General features: G+C 36.3%; 1 protein-coding gene across 2 annotated transcripts in view; it reads right to left on the bottom strand.

The window, feature by feature from the left end:
* The window catches only part of LOC306850079 (uncharacterized protein), a 115,216-nt gene that overhangs the window by 56,138 nt on the left and 43,534 nt on the right, over window positions 1-15,544 (bottom strand). For both annotated transcript variants that reach the window (XM_079385516.1, XM_079385517.1), the window contains one exon: window positions 14,100-14,274. In XM_079385516.1, the coding sequence (XP_079241642.1) occupies window positions 14,100-14,274 (175 nt within the window). The remainder of the gene's footprint in view (window positions 1-14,099; window positions 14,275-15,544) is intronic.

The raw sequence follows: 15,544 nt of genomic DNA, 5'->3' as shown, positions 1-15,544 counted from the left end.
TTATAATATCCTTGGCACATTAATCACCAGCATGACTGTAGGTTTGATGCTCTATAGAGTTCAGTGCACTGGAGAACCTCATCAAACCAAACTCCCATCACCTCCTGCTATTCTGTGTTGGAGACAAACTAGTCTGTGCATATCGAGTCCAAACACATACGACCAAACTGATTCTCCCGCAGCAGAACTAAACTGAAGGATCAGAATCTTAGAAAGCGTGAGGATGTTTGGAAATTCATCTGCTGCTCCTTCTTCTCTGAACAAAATCAGCATTTTAGAAGATGAGCTTGGGAAACAGCAGATCAACAAACAGCGTTTGCTGCAGGGAGGAAAGAGTCACTTCCATTTCCATAATCATACGGGTTTCTCATGATTCCCGGCTCCTGGCTTCACCTGTCAGCTTTGATGAATCTTCATTCGCGCCCGGGCCGCTACAAATTACCGGGACGGGCGGAAGCTCGCGGCCTTCAAACAGCCGATCAATCAGCGCATCATTTACCTGTGAGCGTTATTTGGGATCGTCTGCGCCTCCCAGACAAATCAGCATTGGCGTTCCAGTTATGAGCCATCAAGCGGCATCAGAGCTTCGGCATCGGATCTTCTAACAGCTCGGCCTTCACAAGCCCTCTCGCCTCCGCCGGCCCGCGATCTGTGCATTTGAATATCAAAAGCCAGACCTCTCGGCTATTATAATATTTAAAAATAAAAAACAGGTGCGATGCGATCAATTATTAAGAGGCTCGCTCAGGTTACCCTGCCAGGAGGAGATCTGGGGAATACTATTTACATAAAATTAACAGTTCAAAAGAAGGAGTTCACACACCAATCAAACTTGTTAATTGACTGTCAATGGTGTGTCCCTGAATATACAACACAACTACATTATTCATCCGCACCGCTGACAAGGAAGACAGGCCAATTTGCATGGGCATCCAAAATCTGATCAACAACTACAACGGCCCATGCATTTTTAATAGAGCCGAGGGAGACGATTAATATTCATAGGGGTCAAACTACGCTGCCGCGTGTCGTTTAACTCTTCAGGAAAGTGCAACTTTCAGAAACTGCTCCATGCATTCTCAAGCTTTATTTCACGGCTCAAACACACAGTTTCTCCATAAGCTCAGACGGCCGGAAGGAAACACGTGTGTAAATGTTCCTCCTCCAGCCAGCATTTTAATGGCCTGCGTGTGAAATCTCGGAGGTCCCGGATCTTGTTTGTTTGTTTTATGAGCGCTGGCAGTGGAGGTGACCTTAAAGATGCGAGCTGCTGCCAGAAGACGAGCCGCGCCGGGGAAAGTGACCTGCTATTGACGAACAGTCAAACTCGGTGGCTCCGGTCAAGGACACACCATCAGGTATGCTAATGGACTCACATCCCAACTGGATCTTCATGCATAATTGATCACGCTGAGGAACGGCACACATATAGAGACGCTCCGGCTCCTCACAAACACAGCATCATGCGTTACTGTACACGCAACACTTCAGACACACGTGTGTGTGATGATGCTGTTCAATTACAACTTTGCTGAACACACTTTACGATTCCAGGTCACTTCCATAAATCAGTGAACTGACCCCAAAATAACACTGTTTAGGACTAAAAATATATTGTTAGAAGAAAGAGAGTGATGTGAGTGATGGAATAAATCACTGAGACTGAGACTAGTTTGACAAATATACTACTGGTCAAAAGTCTGGGATCAGGAAGATCTCTTCTGCTCATCAAGGCTGCATTTATCTGATCAAAAATACAGTAAAATTCTGAAATATTATTACAGTTTAAAACATCTGTTTTCTATGTGAATATGTGTTAAACTGTAATGTATTTCTGTGATCTGCAGCTGTATTTTCAGCATCATTACTGCAGTCTTCAGTGTCACATGATCTTCAGAAATCATAATAATATACTGATTTACTGCTGAACAAACATTTCTGATTATTATCAATGTTGGAAACAGTTGTGCTGCACAATATTTTTATGGAAACCGTGATACATTTTATTTGTCAGGATTCAAAGATAAATAGAAAATTTAAAAGAACAGCATTATAAATGTTGCTATAAAAGTATTTAAAAAAGTATATTTACAATACTAAAATATTACAATAATAATATTAAAATTTATATATATTTTTTTTACAAATTTTATATTTTAATTCAACATTAAAATTAAATAAATACTAAATTAAAATGAACTATTTAATACTAAATTACAATTAAATGTATAGTAAATAAATATGTGAAGTATTGATTTCTTTAAATTAAAAAAAATAATAATAAAAAAATCATACTGATCCCAAACTTTTGAACAGTAGTCTAGATATTGTAGGTGTAACAGAAGTGTGTGAGAGGAGCGTGTGTGTGTCCGTCTGACCCAGCACGCCCACAGACGCTGTCACATCGGCTCCTGTCAGCTTTATGCTGGTTATTCCTCTCTATCTGTCCGCTGTTTGGAGCGCAAGCAAGCTCACGCCAGGGTCATTACAGTTTAAATAAACAAATAAATGTTAACTGACAAAAAAAAAAGAGAAAAGAGAGACATCAGAAACTTAAATGGTCCTTTTTTCAGCATTTGCCAAGGCAACATTTCTCTTTAATGAGATCTCTTTAATATATTCAAAATAAAATGATAAAATGTCTCGTTCTCATTAAGGTTACCGAACCAAAATGCAAACAAATATATATTTTTGAGCACATTATTTATATATGGTATTATTTATGTATGATATCATGCTCTATTATTATTATGTTTTATATAAATATGAAAAAATATTGCATTACAAACATTTTACTGTATTAAATTAACTAGAATTTTACAGGAACCTTTAATGAAAATAATGAACCCATTCACAAAAAAACTATGAGTTTTGTTTTGCTTTTTCTGTTTGTTTGGTTTTGCATTTGGTTAACTGGCATGGAAACATCACAATGATAAAATGGGATCTAAATGTGGCACATTCATTTATGTTTTTATAAAGAAAATTCATTCTGTTTTAGGAGCATTAAACGATTTTTGCATTGCAACAATCAAACAGATTTTGCCACCAAATCTCTCTAAATAAGATTATAAAAATATCATTCTCATTAAAGTAAAGCAAAAAAAAAAAAAAGATATATTATTCAAATAGCAAATTATTAAGCTATCATTTTCTATCACATAGTTTAACCTGATGTACTAAAATAGCTAAAACTGAAATAAAAAATGAAGACTGTATAGATAAAAAAAAAAAAAAACGTATGCAGAAAATATCAAAATAAACATTTTTATATTTTCAACAGCAGCATCTCAATGACACTGAAATAACACATGGTCAGACTGGAGAATCACACAACACTCAAAGCGTTATTTTATATTATTTGTTTGAAACCAACAATGTTCTGAAGCTGAAATATTCAGACATCTGATCATATCTGTCCAAATCATGCGAGCGGTTCTGTCAGCGAGGAAGAGGAGGGAAAGTCATGGCTCTCGACCTCTGCGTCTGTGACAAATTGGTTGTGAGGCTTTTTCGACTGATGCACATCCCACAAAACCCCGCGACCTGCCCGCGAGACATGCCAGGCCCCGCCACGCGCCGCTCTATCAAACAGCATCTTTCCAGGACAATGCAAATGATGACAAACTCCATCATCCCGCATTGTGTGCTCTCCTGCTAATCTGCCTAATGCCCAGCGTCTCTCGCCGGATCTGATGGGGTCTGGTCCGGTTTGTGAGGGTCTCTGCTCCAGACCCGCGGCTGATGTCAGGCCGTGTCACATCACACACACTCACACACACACACACACCTGCAGTGTGAGATCTGCTCAAGAGATGGCAGTATGACTTCAGGAAACACAGCCGAGGTCTGCTCATTAACACCAGAGAACCACACACACACATCTTCCTCATTATCAAATATCAACGCGCTTTTATTATCTTCACAGGCTCTTACACCTGTGTTTTATTTGACCAGCAGCTTTATTTCAATATATGAGCTTCTGGAGTGTTTTCTATTAAAACATCTCAACTATCTGTGCCAGGTTAACATTCACCCTTTGTTCTTTTTTATTTTACAGTACACATTTTTTGTCAAATGCTATTTATACTTTGTTACATATGGATGGATAGATGAGCACACAAAACCTGCCATGCATATATATTATAATAAAAAAATTATTCTATTTTGTATTTTAATTATATTTTATTACTAAAATATCAAGAAAGAATTATATATTATTGAGCAAATTATTTCTATATAATGACATTATTTTATTTATTCAGATTTAAATGTAAAAAATATTGTATTTCATTAACGGGAATCTAAAAGCAATCTTTAATGAAAATAATAACATTTATGAACAATAATGATGCGGGTTGCTTTCTGTTAATAGGCATGAAAATGATAAAACGGTATCTAAATGTGGCACATTAAGTTTTCATAAAGAAAATTAATTCTATTTTAGGATCATTGCACTTTTTTTTGCATTGAGACATTTTGGTGACAATTAAATCTAAATCAAAAGTCTTGTTCTCATTAAAATAAAGCAAAACGTGATATATTATTTAGATAGCAAATTATTAAGATATTATGGTATTATTTAATTTATTCTGATTTAAATGTAAAAATTTAATAGCAGAAATGACTATATTACATTAAACATATTTGAATGGTCAGAATGAAAAGAATAAAATACTTTTTTTGTTTGCATTTCAGCTAAGTGGCATTAAAATAATAATTATAAAACTGGAGGGGGGGGGGTGATACAATAGGATCTAAATTTTAAGGGGTCTAAAACAGGCTTCATTTTCATTAAGGAAAGTAATTTTTCTTTTAAATTTGTGAAGCAGGCATGTTTTTGTAAGACGCTGAAATATGAATAATGAATCTGCATAAGAGTGAAGAAGCTGCAGCTCCAAACAGACATTTGTCTATTATTAATCTGCAACACGTTTATATCTGCAGAACAACGGCTAATGAGGGTTAAAAGGTACAACTCCAATGAGGCCCAAGATGAGAAATGAACTACGAGAGTGGCTAAAAGTAAACGGAAGAGAAACGTTAATATCAGTGAATCATTGACTTCAGCTGCAGCCGTTAAAAGCAGCATCTCCCTAATAAATGAAGAGGAGAGATGACGGCCGTCCTCGGACCGCGCTCTGACCCGCGGCTCTCTGATTGTCAATGTCTGTCCCGTCAAACGCCGGCGTACAGGAATAGACCCTCGTTACCATAGTAATGGGCTCTGGACGTGATGAAACCGGACAGCGCTCGCTGCTCTTCAAATATAGCACTTATTATTCAGTTTTTATATGTGCATCTTCCATCTGCAGAATGCAATTCAAATGAGCACAGAATGTGTGTTTGTCTGGAGAGACTGTGCTGTTTTCAGCGCTTTAGATTTAAAAACATCCAACGCCACACATGATCCTGCCACACTTCACATTCACATGCATTCAGCAGCACTGCAACACTGAACACACATCATGCTATTATTTCATGCATTCTCATTTAAGTGCAAAAACATTACATTTTACTGTAAAATAACAAGAAAAAGTCATATTCCATGCAGAAAATGACATATAGCAAATTATGTGTACACACACACAGTATAACATGTTATCATTTAATTTATTATGATTTAAATAAAAAATACTGCATATTACAAACATTTTACTGTAAAATGACTGCATTATATTAACACGAAAATTAAAGTCTAATTTTAAGCAGAAAATAAATATATTATTATGATGGCAAGTTATTTATATATCATGATATCATATAATTTATTGAGATTTAAATGTGAAATCATTACATATAACAAACATTTTATGGTAAAATCACTGCATTACATTATTGACAAAATATTGAAATATTTAGATTTGGTATATATATTGCATATCAATTATTTGTATACATATGAAGGTATTTAATTTATTCCAATTTTTAAAAAGCATTGCATATTACAAACATTGCGAATTATGAATATATCACGGTACTATTTAATTTATTCTAATATAAATAAAAACACTGCATTTTACTGCAAAAGTACTGTATTAATGAGATTAATGAGAATGTTACATAATGAAACATAACTAATGAGGATCTTCAACGAAAATATATATATATAAAAAAGTCAAAGGTTTTAAGTTTTAATTAATTATTTATTTTTTTTGGTTAATGGACATCAAAATGGTTTGAATGAAAAAAGGGTTTCTAAATCCTAAATCCTACAAACATGCTTGACTTTAGGTAAAATATAATGTTTCTTTTAAGTGCTGAGAGGACACGTGGTTTGGATGTTTTTGTGAGAATCCCGCAGACTCTTGAATCTGCATAAAAGTGAAGATGCTGCAGGCTTTTGAAATCTGCTTGAGAGACGGAGGTGAAACGGAGGAAGCGATACGCTGGATATAAGAGCGCTGGTGTGTTTGTGGACAGACAGTGGCTGCTTGACATGAAGAGCCAGTCAGAGGCGGATCGGATCAGCTGTGAAGAGCAGCTCATTAATGATCCGCTGCTCGACATCACTGAACACCCATCATGCTCGGCTGCAGGCCGGGTTCATCCTCACAAACAGCAGGGCTGAGCACAAGTGCTTCACGCTCTCCGTTTCTACATCTGATTCAATGGACTGATTCATCTCCAAATATTAGGTCCATAAATGGCATTTTATATCAATTAAAATGTTTTAGGGTCAAATATGGCCTGCATATACTCTGATTTAGTTGCTGTGGCGCTTATTTTCAAGTCGTTAGATTTTCACTCATTCCCGTCTCTCACTAATTACAAACAATTCAGTTCAGCTCAGATGAAGTGCAGGTCAATACCGCTGTTTTTACCAGCTATTCTTCATGGTGCACATAACTATTAAATATATAACATAAAACAATACCAATATATACATAATGTGAAATAATTCAATCAAATGATTAAAATATCATTCATCCATGTGTTCATTAAGTATTTAAAAAAAAGCCTTGATTACTTGTAGCTATATTATAGTATTTTACAAGCACTGAACCACTTGTATGAAACATTTTGGCAACAATCGGTCATGTAATTTGCTTTTAATTTACAGACAATATTAAGAAATATACTGAATATCATGAAAAATATGAGATTTTTCCATTATGTAATTATTACTAAATATAAAATTTTAACAATAATATCAATATTAGTAATATGAAGTAACTTAATAAAATGTTACAAGATTCAATTACATTCTTCCATATATTGATTTAGTGTTTAAAACACCTATTTGTAGCTACAGATTTATAGTATTATTCTACTAGCATTACATTTGTAGTTTTCAACAACTTTGTTTCAGATGTTTATGTAGTTTCAATTGTATTTGAAGACAATATTCAGAAACATACTAAATGTCATAAACAATAGATATTTGCTTTTCTAAGTATTGTTAGATTGGTGCATATAAATGTTTCTGAAAAATAAAACAGTATTTATGTATTAGTAATAAGAAATGATACATCAGTAATATGCATTGCTAAGAGCTTCATTTGAACAACTTTAAAGATGATTTTCTCAATATTTAGATTTTTTTGCTCCCTCAGATTCCAGATTTTCAAATATTGTCCAATCATAACAAACCATACATCAATGGAAAGATCATTAATTCTAAAGCTTCTATAGCGTATATATTGAGGACTATGAGACATGACTGGTGTATCTCGGTGCGGTCGGTGATGCTGAACGCTGCTCTGGCGAGGCGGATGAAAGCAGGACAGTAGAAGAGCTCATTTTTCTTCAGCTCAATTGCTGCTGAGCCCCGCCGCCCCCGTCTCTCCCGTCTCTCTCCGGCGGTAAGTGATTGCTGGCTCTTTTATTAGAGCTGATAGCATCCTAGCATTGTTTGAGCGCCGGCTCGCGCCCTACTGCTCTAGCCTGCAGCGCTGCATATTACTGGGGCATTATTTCATGCTTGCCTGCCTCTTTTATCAACTGCTTCTGAAGTAATGTTAATAGACTAGAAAATTGAGACATTTATGAAGTATAGGCAGTGTTTATGAAAAAATCCATAAAATTTGACAAGGGCGAGGTGAGATAAAAGCGGCGCTTTAATAGATTATGGCGAAGGGAGATCACCGCGGGCTCTGACGAGCTCCTCCTCAGAGACGCCGCTCATTTAGCTGCGTTACTAACTAACGTAAATGTTCTAATTAATCTGTACACAACGCACCTCCTGCCCAGCGAGCCTCATTAACTGCATCTGCTAATTGAAGCGGCTTCCACACACAACACATCTACACACACGAGCTTGTGATCGCCACGACACACACCAGACAAAAGACAAAACACTGTACAATTCTGAAATATTATTACACTGTAAAACAGCTGTTTTCTGTGTGAATATGTGTTAAAATATAATGTATTTCTGTGATCTGCAGCTGTATTTTCAGCATCATTACTGCAGTCTTCAGTGTCACATGATCTTCAGAAATCATTATAATATACTGATTTACTGATCAACAAACATTTCTGATTATTATCAATGTTGAAAACAGTTGAAAACCGTGATATATTTTATTTATCAGGATTCACAGATGAATAGAAAGTTCAAAAGAACAGCATTTATTTGAAATAGAAACCTTTTGTCACATTATAAATGACTGTACTGTCACTTTTCATGTATTTAATGCATCCTTGATCAATACAACTATTTTTTTTTCTAATTTAACCAAACTTTTGAACAATTTCCACAGAAATATTGAGCAGCACAACTGTTTTCAACATTGATAATAATCAGAAATGTTTGTTGATCAGTAAATCAGTATATTATTATGATTTCTGAAGATCATGTGACTCTGAAGACTGGAGTAATGATGCTGAAAATACAGCTGCAGATCACAGGAATCAATACTATTTTAAAGTATAGGTATTAAAATAGGAAACCAATATTAGAAATTGCAATAATATTTCACTGTATCACTGTTTTTTCTGTATTTTTTAAATGAATACAGCCTTGATGAGCAAGAGACTCAAAGTAAAAAACCTGATAAATAATTGACCTTGTTTTTGAGTCTATAATATAGGCCTAACATATATCAAAACAAACTATTTAAACTGATAGAATAGAATAGAATAGAATAGAATAGAAACTGAAGCCAAACTTAAGCTGAGATCTGTAAGTTAAATATAAAAACATGAACATATGAATTCTTCTATATCTGTCTAAACATGGTTATGAAGTACAGTTTGTACAATACTCTTGTGTGTGACTGAACATGTTTCAGAGTTTAGTTACCCATACTCCTCTATTTCCAGCACTTAATAAAGCCACTCTTCTTTAACACATGAGGACGTTTGTCTCTCGTGTTGAGCGCACCGCAACCATTGAAGTATTCAGTTTCTACAGCGACTCATTTGGTGCATATCGTTCTCTTTCTATGAAACCGGCTCTAACTCTGTCGTGACATCAGCTCTATAGCGGTTTGCCCGAGCATTGCTATTCTTTCCCTTTTACTGGCGGCATTCAATCAAGGCTTCCCAACTCATTTAAGGTAGCCCGTCGGGCAGGCAGTGACACATTTTGGTAGCCCGACTGGAAAACACAATAGCCCCGGGACGTCGGGCTAGCGATTTTGCGAGCCCTGATATATATATATATATACAAAAATATAAAATATTTTTAAAAAATCTCATTTTAATTTAGTTTAACGCGATGTGCTAAAATAACTCTAATTAAAACTGAAATAAAAGTGAATAGAAATATATCCATATCAAGAAAAAATGATAATTAATTAAAAAGAACAGCTATTTGAAACCATAATAATATTTCATTGTTTTTACTGTATTCTTGATCAAATAAATGCAGCCTCAGTGAGCAGAAGACTTCAATGATTCCAAACTTCTGACCGATAGAGTATGTATCAGAAATGAAATTACACGAGTTGCTGTTAATCAGAGGAGTGTTCGTTATCTGAGCGGCAGGAGCATCTGTGTCGCCACATTCATTCCTGAGCACCATGCGGGAGAATCCGGCCTCATTGTTTTAATCGTTTCGCCCGCTTTAAGAAGATTACTCAAATGTTCCCGCAGCAGAGGCTCTCTAATTGTGGGCGTCAGATTGTGATTTTTCCCAATGCAAATCCAATTGCGGGGCCGCGCGAGGAATAAAGCGACCCTCCCGACGGAGTGGGCGTATTCCCAAAACTGGGACTAACAGGACTACATGATGCCGGCGGATGTTAAATTGGATTATTAAAGCGTTGCCAGGTCTCAGGGTAGCGTGTGGATCGTGATTTAACACAGCTCTTCTGTTTGCTTACGGATTCCATTACGATGGCTGGCGCTCCTGAAGGGATTTTAGGGAACGGGAAACATTAAATCACCAAGGTGTGCGGCGACGCGCGGTTTACAACTCCTGCTGTTAACGACGACTTTGGTTAATGAAGGGTCAATTCCAAACATCTGCCAACACACGAGCTTAATCGTCTGTTATGAGAGAAAATTGATTTTTTTTTCTCCTCTTCCCTTGGAAAAATGTTTGAGAGCTTATGCCGGAAGACTCGCAATATTAGCAAGGTGTAAAATATTTGTCCTAATGTAACGTTAAATATCATTCGATCATAGCTCATTAGATCCGGCAGCCTCAGATGTCTGCTGGATGGTAGTAGTAGTAATATAATAGCAATAACAATAGCCAAAAATACATTGCATGGGTCAAAATTATCAATTTCTCTTTTATGACAAAAATCAGTAGGATATTAAGATCATGTTCCATGAAGATATTTAGTAAATTTCCTACCGTAAATATATCAAAACTTAATTTTTGATTAGTAATATGCATTGCTAAGAACTTCATTTGAACAACTTTAAAGGAGATTTTCTCAATATTTAGATTTTTTTGCTCCCTCAGATTCCAGATTTTCAAATAGTTGTATCTCAGACAAATATTGTCCTATCATAACAAACCATACATTGATGGAAATATCATTTATTCAGCTTTCAGATGATGGATACATCTCAATTTCGAAAAATTTACCCTTATGACTGGTTTTGTGGTCCATAATGATAAAAATATAAAAATATCTAAAACTTTTTCTGGCAAAATTATACTACGTCTGCTGGACATAAATATGTTACGCTACAATCTTAATGATCAAATGCGATTTGCATAAACATCAAAACAGCAGAGGATCAGGAGATCTGGCGAGACGTATCTCAAGGCAGAGGAGAAGCTGTCACACGTCCAGAATTCCTCATTAAGGACACAGGGACTATTATGCTAAACGTGACCTCGCCGCGCGAGCTAATCAAGAGTGAAACTGAGAAAACAAAAAACACACAGAGCGTTTAATTTCATCGAAATGATGGCGCTCAGGGCCTGAAGCTACGCGAACGCAAAGGTTAACGAATTTGGTAAATCAAATCTGATAAGGATCCTTCACATTACACACAGAACCAACACGCTCTCGGCAATTAGACAAAGAACACTCCCTGATAATGAAATACGTTTAATGTTTTACACACATTTGACAAAAGGGTCTGAAATCAGTGTTTTGTTCTGTGAGCGGAGCGGCTGAACCTTCAGAAAATTACTTTAAAATTCAATATTATATGCATTAAAATAGTTTCATATGAGTTTAAAATTAAATAAATTTAAATTTGATTTAGATCAAATCTCTTCAAATGAGTTTAATACCCAGTTTAAAACATTTTCTAGCAATATTAATTGAGAATTTTTGAAAACCTAGGTTAAATGTTAACCGTAACACTTAACTCAGTCTGGCCTAACTAGTTTAGGACCAAATTTAAATTTCCCCGTAAATTACAGAAAAACATTTTAAGAAGATAATGTTTCTTGCAGTAACACAGTTACACACTAAAGGTTTGGCCATTACAATTTAATTTCATTCAATTAAATTCATTAAAGAACAACATACGCATCTAAAAAGACACTTCAGAATAAAAAAAAATATATATATATATGAATACTTAATATTATATTTTTTCTTTAAATCATTCTTATTGATATAGATTTATCAAGAAAAATAAGTAATAAAAATTGCAAAAACATGTTTTATTTTTTCATTTAAAGTTTTGGTAATTTTGTTAATTACTAAAACTGAAAATTAAAACAATATATTAAAAAATGAAATAAAAAATATTAATCAAAGCTACAGAAGAGTCTCAATGTTACTAAATTAACGCAAGGAGATGCAACAATAATGAAGACGCCCCAAAGTGCTTTGGCTAATTTCAGCTATTCCCTCTTCTAAATTAAATATAGGCATGAATCAGTGATTATTCCTGGGAAAGGTAGCTGTCTGTGTGGCACAAACGCCATCAGCAGAAGCCTTTCTCATCACGAGCGCGAGGCAGGGGGCACAGCGAGGGGGTAATTATATCAATATGGGGCACTGTCTACAGCGCTCCAATTTAGCAAATGTAACACGCAGGCCTGGCTGTCATGTGTGATGGGCTGTGGAAGTGCATTTACTCATGATTGAGCTGTTGAATTTATGATATTACGCTTGCTGTGTGCTAATTCAACACAGATTAACATATAGAGCGATCGCAGCCGCTGCAGTCGTGCCAATCGTCTCTGTAAAGGGCAAAGGAACAGTGTTGGGGAAAGTTACTTTTAAAGTAATGCGTTACAATATTGCGTTACTCCCTAAAAAAGTAACTAATTATGTTACTTAGTTACTTTTAATGGAAAGTAATGTCTTACGTTACTTTTGAGCTTTGAGTTTAAATCTGGGCAGGGCTTGCGTGTTTGTTTTTAATATAAAGTTCTTCTTTTACAAATGTAAAGCTGTTTCACAACAAAAGTGAAGTGAATCCGGCTCAGACTGAAGGAAATGTAAATTCAGGTCTGTACAGTAGAGGACGCCGCTCAAACTAATCACATGAAGAATATGACGCAGGAGAAGAAAGTTCAACACTATTCAGCAATAACTACAATCTGTCTGGTCTGCCATCAAGCACAATCAAACCTCTACAAATGATTCAGAATGCAGCGGCACGACTGATCTTCAACGAGCCCAAAAGAGCGCATGTTACACCTCTCTTCATCTCCTTGCACTGGCTACTGGTTGTGGCTCACATCCAGTTCAAGACACTGATGCTTGCGTACAGAACTACCACAGGCTCAGCACCCTCCTACTTCCACTCACTATTACGAACCTACATCCCCTCCAGAAGTCTGAGATCTGCTAGTGAGCGACGCCTTGTGGTACCATCACAGAGAGGCTCAAAATCACTCTCCAGAACATTCTCGTTCACCATTCCTGGCTGGTGGAATAATCTTCCCACCCCTATCCAGAACGCCGGATCCCTGGCAATCTTCAAACAACAACTGAAAACTCATCTCTTTCGGCAGTACTTGACTTCATCCTAAACTCAAAAAAAAAAAAAAAAAAAAAAAAAACTTTCCCTCTATCTTTCTCTCCACCTACTAGCTTGTACTTATTTGAACAATGACTGAGACTTGGTGTTACGAGCACTTCCTCTGTCTGATTGCCTCTTCAAGATGAATCGCTTTTTGTATTCACCAATTGTAAGTCGCTTTGGATAAAAGCATCTGCCAAATGACTAAATGTAAATGTAAATGTAAATTAATTGGATCATCGAAGGTCAGCAGCAAAGACATTGGTTAATAAAATGGGATTAAATACATAAATTATATTTGTTTTATTTAATTATTGCAGGTTTGTATAATATTCTGAGTTTGTATTTGACTGTTTTTATTCATTTTGAGGAACACTGAATGTGTTTTAGTGCAGGTGAGATGAGTAAATACATGTTGATATTTAGTCTAGAACTACAGTAAGATCATGTTGATATTTAGTCTAGAACTACAGTAAGATCATGTTGATATTTAGAATAGAACTACAGTAAGATCATGTTCACACACAACACTCTGCACTTACTCCTGATTTCTCTCAACATGGCAACACCAGAGATGTCACTCAATACATCAGAAACACAGGAACTGGAGTTACTTATTTGAAAAAAGTGACTCAGATATTTCCTTCTAAATTAAAAATGCGTTATTTTACCAATTACTTAAAAGAAAGTCTCATTACAAGTAAAAAAAAAAAAAAACTTGTAATGCATTAACACTGCAAATGCATGAGCGCTCACTGTACCTGCACGGCTTGACTGTAGGGCCCGATGTTGGCCGGGGCCCAGTGGGACAGACTCTGGACGTGAAGCGTGTCTCTCTGAGGAAAAGCGTCCTCCTCGCAGAGCGCCGTCCCGTCCTGAAGCAGAACGTCCATCCGCAGCTGCTGAGAGACCGGGAGCCACAGCTGGACACAGACCCTGCATCACACAATAACACAGCTGCAAATTTGTTTTTACATTTAGCAAACTGTTTGCTGTTTGCTGTCGGAGAGCATTTTACTGGGAATCTGACTTGGGGGGTTTGTCAGTCTCTCAACAGTCGCAAAAAGAGTGCAAGTGTTGTTTAAGTTACTGTTTATAGGGTTTGAAAAGAAAGTCTGTCTAGCTGTGGCTAGTTCCACATTGAAAGCATGAAGGCTGTCTTTATAGATGCTATAGTGAATTTTGAGTTTCGTCTTCCGCCACATCCACTCAGCTTTTCTGCATTGTATTTTCATGCTCTGAACTGCTGCTGATTTTCTCCAAAGTGATTTTTGTCTGCCAGTCTTCTTGCTGACCTTTATCGGAGCAATATCATCAATAACATTCTTAACTTTTGAGTTAAATGACTCCAGGAGATCAACATGGTCTGCAGAAATGCTTGGTGTTAATGATATTGCCTTCATAAATAGCGTACTAGTGTTCTCGTTAATGCATCTCTTTCTGATAGAGACAGATCTAGATTCAGTGGTGACTGAGATCAATATATCAAAGAAAATACAGAAGTGATCAGATAGTGCTACATCCTTAATTACAATGGATGAGATGTTTAGACCTCTACTGATGAGTAAATCTAGAGTGTGTCCACGATTGTGTGTGGGTCCGTGCACATGCTGACTCAGGTCAAAAGTGTTTAAAACAGTTATAATTTCTTTTGTAGTTTTGATTTCTGCATTATCTATGTGAATATTAAAATCCCCTGCAATAGCAAAACAGTCAAACTCTGAGGAAATCATTGATAACAGTTCAGTGAACTCATCAACAAATGCTGGAGAACATTTTGGAGGCCTGTAAATAATGATAAACCGGGTGCGTGGAGCACCTTTCAGCACAATACCTAGGTATTCAAAAGACAAATACTGACCAAATGACATTTGCTTGCACTGATAAACATCTTTAGACAGAGCAGCTACACCTCCACCTCTCCTAACAGTCCTGCAGACACTTATAAAATTAAAGTTAGGAGAGGCTGTTTCATTGAGGACTGTTGCACTGCAGCTGTCTTCTAACCATGCAGCTGTCTTCTAACCATGCAAGTGCTATGACAAGTCTCGGTTAGCCTAATGCAGTACAAGTAGCAAGGTTTATATATATGTATATCGGCACAGCTGTGATTCGGCCGTAGGTAATCACAGTATGCTGATATACAGCCATATCTCACAGCTACGTGTGTGATATTGCATTTATACAACAGTTCGATGGCATGAGT

Source organism: Barbus barbus (assembly GCF_936440315.1).
Source record: "Barbus barbus genome assembly, chromosome: 30".
NCBI classification, from domain to species: domain Eukaryota; kingdom Metazoa; phylum Chordata; class Actinopteri; order Cypriniformes; family Cyprinidae; genus Barbus; species Barbus barbus.
This window is presented reverse-complemented; position numbering and strand designations above follow the sequence as displayed.